This window comes from Rhagoletis zephyria, unplaced genomic scaffold (assembly GCF_001687245.7).
Source record: "Rhagoletis zephyria isolate East Lansing unplaced genomic scaffold, Rhagoletis_zephyria_1.1 Rzeph_scaffold_01267, whole genome shotgun sequence".
Classification (NCBI taxonomy): Eukaryota; Metazoa; Arthropoda; class Insecta; order Diptera; family Tephritidae; genus Rhagoletis; species Rhagoletis zephyria.
In genome coordinates, this window is record NW_016158351.1 from 53,889 (window position 1) to 61,183 (window position 7,295).

A 7,295-nucleotide genomic window follows, 5' to 3' on the forward strand; every position below is an offset into this window, starting at 1 on the left:
GCAAAGACCCTGCTACTGATGCGTTCAAACCACCTCAACTATCAAAAAATAGGTATCTCAAGCAACGAAGTATCAAAGGAAATAATTTTCGATTACACGAAACGTAATCTAGACATATGCATACCTCCCCTGAGGCAATGTGCGAAATTCTGGCAGACTAGGGCACACTAAATTTGGGTGTAAATAAAAAAAAGATGCCCAGAATGCGGCAAAACTGATTGTGACAAAAAATAATGAAAAACAAACAGCTGCTCACACTGGGAAAAAGAAATGTCGGTGATTCACATCAAGACTGTCAAAAAATTGCTAAGGAAGGAGTCTAATACACACATATATTTTGCGAAAAAATCAAATCGATTTGATATACTAGCCAAAGAAGAGGACAACTTTCTGTCTATTAGCAAAGAGAACATATCTCTAGACACAACAGAATACGTGAATAGGAATTTTACAAAATGAAAATACAAAAATTTTTCCAAAGGGACTTGAAAGAGGATTACAGACAAAAAACAAAAGCCAAAACTAAGTAGCGCAAACCAAAATTCGCTTTTATACCATAAGAACATCGTAACGCAGTTTGAAAGACTGATAGCAGAAATGATAAAAAATACCCAAAAGTTAACAATTCAGACCAACGATTAAAAATATTTCAGCAATTCAAAGATAAAATAGAGTAGATACAATTCAAGTTATGTCGATTAAAGGAAAACTAAAGCCAAAGTCAACACTCTCCTCATAGTGCCACTAAAAAAGAAAAAGAAAGCACAAGCTACCGCTTCGGCACTTGGCAAACTTAAGAAAATGGCATGGACTCCGTAGCCGGTGATAACTGGAGTCACCGATGCGGACTCAGGTGCGACTAAAAAGCTAAAAGTTACGGATAATGTACAGGTGACGGTTTTTTTATGAGCTCTCCAAGCATGGAGGCCTCTTAAGGATGACTGAGGGAATGGGTGATTTTACTAATGATTCTAGCGACTCCATGGTTTGTGATAACGCTGAAATTGGCGGTAAAGTGTCATGTCAAAGTATACAAATGGGCGGGAAATGCGACCCTGCTTTCTCAACCAACGGCGAATGTCGCGATAATCGCGCACGAAAAGAAACTATTTCTACTGTTTACCAGCCAAATTTTCGAGGAGAAATGTGTGTGTTGGTCGACTCATCTGAGTGCCCCAATATGAAAAACGAAAAGTTCACTACAGGATTGACTCTCTTCAGTCAAATAAAAGACCTCAGGTTTAAGGACATTGATTTTATAAAGACGGTGGGCTGCACTTTATATAAAGTTATTTTCAAAAATGTATATGCTGCAAACACCTTTTTGATGGACGATAAAATCAAAAAAAAGAGGCTTAAAAACCTTTATACCTAAAACAGCTCTAGAGATTTAGGGGGGAGTGAGGGGTGTTCCCACTTGCTTCCATGACAATGAAATCGTTGCTGAGCCTAAATCTACCATACCCATTATGTCTGTGCATCGCTTTTCCCGCAAGGACCCCACTTCTGGGTCGTTTATTCCCACAACAACACTAAAAATCGGCTTTGCTGGTAATGATATTCCCAAAGAAATTATCTGCAACTACACTCGACTACCTGTTGACTTTTACATCCCACCCATTCCTCAATGTAATAACTGCAGCCGCTTGGGGCACACCAAGCTCGGTTGCAAGTCGAATATAAGGTGCAAAATGAATGCAATAGTGAAATTTGAAAAACCAATGAATGTATTCTCTGTGGCAGGAGGGGACATGTCGCCAAAGACAAACCTTTATGCCCTCACTGAGAAAAGGAGGAGTCCGTCAATCGCATCAAAGCGATTAAAAAATCTACAAGAAAAAAGGTCTTTGACATCTACTACCCCAAAGTCTTAACGTCTTAGAAAATGATGTTGCAAACTTTCCAGCCCTAAGCAATAACACGGCAACTGTAGTGAACAAAGATACAAACATAAATAGATCCTTTACAAAGCGTAAATTTAGCAAAATAACCAAATATTCCCCACCAAGATCTTCAAACTCCCACTCGAATGCATTAGTTAGAAAGACTAGAGGTAGCACTCGCACGCCAGGAATAAATTACCCCTCGTATCAGAAAGGCATTATCTCCGAAATGGAGAGACTCATGTCCCAACTGATTAAAACTACACAAAGAATCTCCATCAAATGTAACATCAAATACAAAAGAATTACTTTCAATTCTGACCATGACGTCTTAATTATAAAAACAACGAATCTGACCACCAACATTACCATTTGCAAATCATACTTTCCCCCCATCATAAGCAATAATGACTTCAATATAGAAGTCACCAGAATTTTAAACTTCCTTGAGTAACACGGGAAATGTTTTTTCTACTTGGCGACTTTAATGCCAGGGCCACGATCTGGGGCGACGGCATGGATTCGCACAGAGGAAAGAATCTTGCTCAGCATATCCTACTATCCAACTTCTTGTGAACTTCGAGTCACTAATAAGCTCGCAAAAAAGGAGGATTTCAAAAGCAAAATTGATTCACTTACCAGTGGCATGTCAAAAGGCACATGGCGTTTTGTCGGGACGTTAAGAGGCGATTATGTCCAAGCTAGAAATGAGGGATGGAACCAGGATAATGACCAGGAGTTGTTAGACACGCTAAATAGTCAAGTACCAAACCACCAAAATTACTTAGAGATTAACCAAACTGTGGAAATCAATTCCAACCTTTCGCTCTCTTTTGACGACGTCAAATCTGCTTTGGAAAAAAAGGCCGCTGGACACGATTTGATCACCTACAACATGCTCACAGCTCTCCCAGACGTTACCATTGCTAACCTAAAAACCTCTCTCAATGACAGAATTATTAAAATTGTCCCCATCCCCAAAAAAAACTGCAATCTTAATGACTACCATAATTTCAGACCCACAGCACTTATAACCGTCCTACTCAAACTAATCAACTCTTGCATTAAAGATAGAATCAATCTTTTTAAGCCTTAAAGCAGATTAAAAATGAAATCTACGATCAGTGGTACTCAGAATTTCTGAGCTACTCTCGCTCCAAACCGAATCTCTCAAGGAATCATACTTGGGTTAGAAAGCTTTCGCTTTCCCCGTCTGACATCAAGACACTTACAGGACACACGTATGACAAAGCATATCTATTCAAAATCAAAGCTGTAAATAATCCAAGATACCGTTGTGGTCAAACTTCTTTAATAATTTAAGATCCAGCTTTCCTGTAGTTAACAATTCATGCACCATTATCCTGCACATCACTAGCTGTCATTTGTTTGCTACGTATGGAAGATATTTGTGTGCACCGAAAAATCAGAAGCGATTTGGACAGCAGCCGACAATCGCGCGATAAATACAATTTGGAAACACTCACCTTCATCATAGTTTATACATACATTCGTCCAACGTTCGTCCAACCTTCATCAAAGTTCTTAAAGTAAAGTTTTAACATTCATCACATTCGTCAGCTTCAACATCAATACCTTCAAGCCACACATCACCAAACATCAACGTTCGTATTAAATCAGCATTCATGTTTTGTAAATTGTGCGTTTTAATAATCATAACAACTATACGTTTGTAATTAACATAAGGTTTGTATAGTAACCAATAGTCAGTACTAATTTGTACTGGAACCTGAAAATTTTTACTGGAAAAGTGTATGATAACCCAATAAATTGCAAGAGAGCACTGAATCGAGAGCATAACAACACGGGAGAGCTGCAAATTTTTGCTAGTGTAGGACTCATAAGTGTGTAGGTGTTCGTGTGCACATGCGTAACTAATTAGACCTTAAGATTTAACTGCTAATTTAGTTGTATTTAGACCTTAAGTTCACAAATGTTCAAACTCTAACTATACCTTAAGGCTGTCTTCTAACTAGCCAATAGAAATCGCTTAAATTGCAGCGAGTAAGAACCGTTTTGTAAAAACGACGGATCGAAGACTTCATTCGATTTTGCACATTACAAATAACGGACGTGTTTGATTTATTTTGTCGCCACCTGATATATTTCATCAGAAGTGGTCTTAGAACCAAATTAAAGTAAAATTTTATTTTGAATATCAAAGTAGCGCGCAAAAACTAAATAAATAGTTTTCCGATAAATTGCGAACAAAGTAAAATTAAATTTCGAAGACGTGTTAAAATAAAAATTTCCGTAAAATGAATCGCGATATAAACGCAGAAAAATATTCCCTACTGCAGTTAAAAGCCTGGTGTACTGCTGTAGGCATTAATGCGAGTGGTGCTAAGGCGTCTTTAGCTGCAAGATTAAATGAGCTGTCAGCCGAAGCTCGAGGATTATGCCCAAAAGTGGACAAGGCGGGCAAACAAAGTTGCGACAACCTAGATGACCAGAACAAACAGGGTGAAGACAACGGCGAAAATAACGGGGAAGACAACGGCGATGACAACGGTGAGCATAACGGCGATAGCAACGGTGAGCACAACGGAGATGGCAACGGTGAAGACAACGGCAGAGTTTTAAGGAGCGGCAATGTACAACGGTGCGAAATAAATGTATTGGCCACCAACGACGACAATGATGCCATTTACATTCAAAGGGGTGTAGCATGTGTGCGTAGCGACACCTTCGGGAGTCGTCGAACAAGTTACGTGGTAGACAACGAAAGCTCGGTTAGCGGCACAGCTGAGAATTTAGCAACAGTCCACGTCCACGATGACGACGAAGCAGCAGCCCTTAAGATTCAACTGCTGCAAAAAGAAATACAGCTGCTTACACTACAAAAGGCTACGTTACAAAAGGACGACACAATGGCGAGCACAAGCAAACGAGGAGACAATATTCCATTTGAAACACTGAAGGATGTCATACCAACGTACGACGGCGGCGTTGGATTCAGTACATAGCGAAGTGATGCACTACCGTGAAATTTTCAAGGTAGACGATGCCATGCTGTATGTGGCTCCGGACAGACAACTCCGAAACCAGGCAAGGCTCCAAAATTTCACGTCGGCGAATGAGGTGGTAAGGGCGTTCCGCTCAATAACATTGCCGAAACGATTAGTAGCCAAGCAATACACCGGAGAGCGGCTAAGGTGTTATAATTGCAACTGCTCTGAACATTANTACCGTGAAATTTTCAAGGTAGACGATGCCATGCTGTATGTGGCTCCGGACAGACAACTCCGAAACCAGGCAAGGCTCCAAAATTTCACGTCGGCGAATGAGGTGGTAAGGGCGTTCCGCTCAATAACATTGCCGAAACGATTAGTAGCCAAGCAATACACCGGAGAGCGGCTAAGGTGTTATAATTGCAACTGCTCTGAACATTACGCGAAGGATTGTAGAAAACCAAAGAGATATGCCGGTAAGTGTTATGCATGTGGACAGCAGGGCCACTATGCAATGGAGTGCAAGATGTACAAGAAGGAGAAGAACAATTTTGTAAGTTATTTTAGGTTATACGTATTTGCACATATAAACACTTATATATTTATAGAGTGCCTAGTTGATTCAGGCAGCCCGGTTAGTTTATTGAAGCAGGTTGTGGTGCCCCCGGGAGTAGAGTTAGAAGAAGTAAACGAGACGTACTACGGGTTAAACAAAACAGTTTTATGTGTTATTGGGAAAATGAAATGTATTTTGAAAGTCCTGAATAAAGAAGTTTTAATTGAATTTCTAGTGGTACCGAATGGATGTATTGGTTACACAACTTTGTTAGGTAGGGATTTTATCGAAGCAAGTCATGCAAGGTTAAAAATTGGAAACGCCGAGTTTTTGGACAGAGTAGCGCAAATTGAGACAGTAAGTAGTGTAAACAAAGTAGAGGAAAAGTATGAAACTGAAAAAATTGTTAAGCAAGAGGGTGTGAACAAAGTGGAGAACAATAACAAAGTTGAGACAACGTATAAAGTTAAGGAAATGGTTAAGTTACATATAACAAAGAAAGGTTCGTGCGATCGAAGACATCATTCGATTTTGAACATTACAAAGAACGGACGTGTTTGATTTATTTTGTCGCCACCTGATATATTTCAATATCTTAGTTATAAAAACCACGAATCTGACCAACAACATTACCATTTGCAACTCATACTTTCCCCCCAACATTAGCATTCATGACTTCAATATAGAACTCATCAGAATTTTAAATTCCTTGAGCAACACGAAAATGTTTTTGTACTTGGCGACTTTAATGCCAGGGCCCCGATCTGGAGCGACGGCAAGGATTCGCACAGAGGAAAGCATCTAGGCTCAGCATATCCTACTATCCAACTTCTACAAATGGTGGGTCGGTCCTCGATCTTTGCTTTTCCAACTCTGGCATTGTGTGCAAGTCACAAGTTGATGCTACGAGAATAGGGGGCAGCCGCCAATTCAAAGTAATCATCGAACTGATGAACATTACCGATTGAAACAGTACCTTTGTTGCTAAAAATAAACTTTTTAACTCTTTAAAAACCTTGGAATGTGAGGCGTCTATCACTGACCTTGAAGACAAAATCAAACAAGAAATTAACAATGCTAGATATATACCCAATGAAAACAGAACACCAAATGCGTGGTGGAACGATCACCTGGAAAAAACTTAAAAAAACCAAAATTGCTTTGAGATTTACCAATCTGTGGAAATCAATTCCAACCTTTCGCTCTCTTTTGACGACATCAAATCAGCTTTGGAAAAAAAGGATTCAGCCGCTGGACGCGATATGATCACCTAAAAAATGCTCAAGGCTCTCCCGGACGTTACCCTTGCTAACCTAAAAACCTCTCTCAATGACATTTTTCTATCCAACCAAATACCAGATCACTGGAGAATCATCAAAATTGTCCCCATTCCCCAAAAAAACTGCAATCTTAATGACTACCATAATTTCAGACCCATAGCACTCATTACCGTCCTACTCAAACTAATCAACTCTTGCATTTAAGATATAATCAGTCTTTTTAAGCCTTAAAGCAGATTAAAAATCAAATCTAACATCAGTGTTACTCAGAATTTCTGAGCTACTCTCGCTCCAAACCGAATATCCAAGATGCCGTTGTGGTCAAACTGATGACTACATGCTGTCGCTTCTTTAATAATTTAAGATCCAGCTTTCCTGTAGTTAACAATTCATGCACCATTATCCTGCTCATCACTAGCTGTCATTTGTTTGCTGCGTATGGAAGATATTTGCGTGCACCGAAAAATCAGAAGCAATTTGAACAGCAGCCGACAATCGCGCGATAAATCCAATTTGGAAACACTCCCCTGCATCATAATTTATACATACATTCGTCCAACGTTCGTCCAACATTCATCAAAGTTCTTAAAGTAAAGTTTTAACA

The 7,295-nt window shown here is 39.5% G+C and overlaps 2 protein-coding genes across 2 annotated transcripts; both read left to right on the forward strand.

Annotated features, from left to right (window-relative positions):
• Positions 1 to 4,127: 4,127 nt before the first annotated feature.
• On the forward strand, positions 4,128 to 5,324 carry LOC108363405 (merozoite surface antigen 2-like). Its single transcript, XM_017616764.1, has 2 exons — positions 4,128 to 5,059; positions 5,267 to 5,324. Exon 1 carries the CDS (start codon positions 4,163 to 4,165, stop codon positions 4,868 to 4,870), a length of 708 nt encoding a protein of 235 aa, XP_017472253.1. The 5' UTR covers positions 4,128 to 4,162; the 3' UTR covers positions 4,871 to 5,059; positions 5,267 to 5,324.
• LOC108363404 (uncharacterized) lies at positions 4,879 to 5,987 on the forward strand. Its single transcript, XM_017616763.1, has 2 exons — positions 4,879 to 4,901; positions 5,109 to 5,987. The coding sequence occupies exon 2, from the start codon at positions 5,121 to 5,123 to the stop codon at positions 5,970 to 5,972; it is 852 nt and encodes a 283-aa protein (XP_017472252.1). The 5' UTR covers positions 4,879 to 4,901; positions 5,109 to 5,120; the 3' UTR covers positions 5,973 to 5,987.
• Positions 5,988 to 7,295: the final 1,308 nt, after the last annotated feature.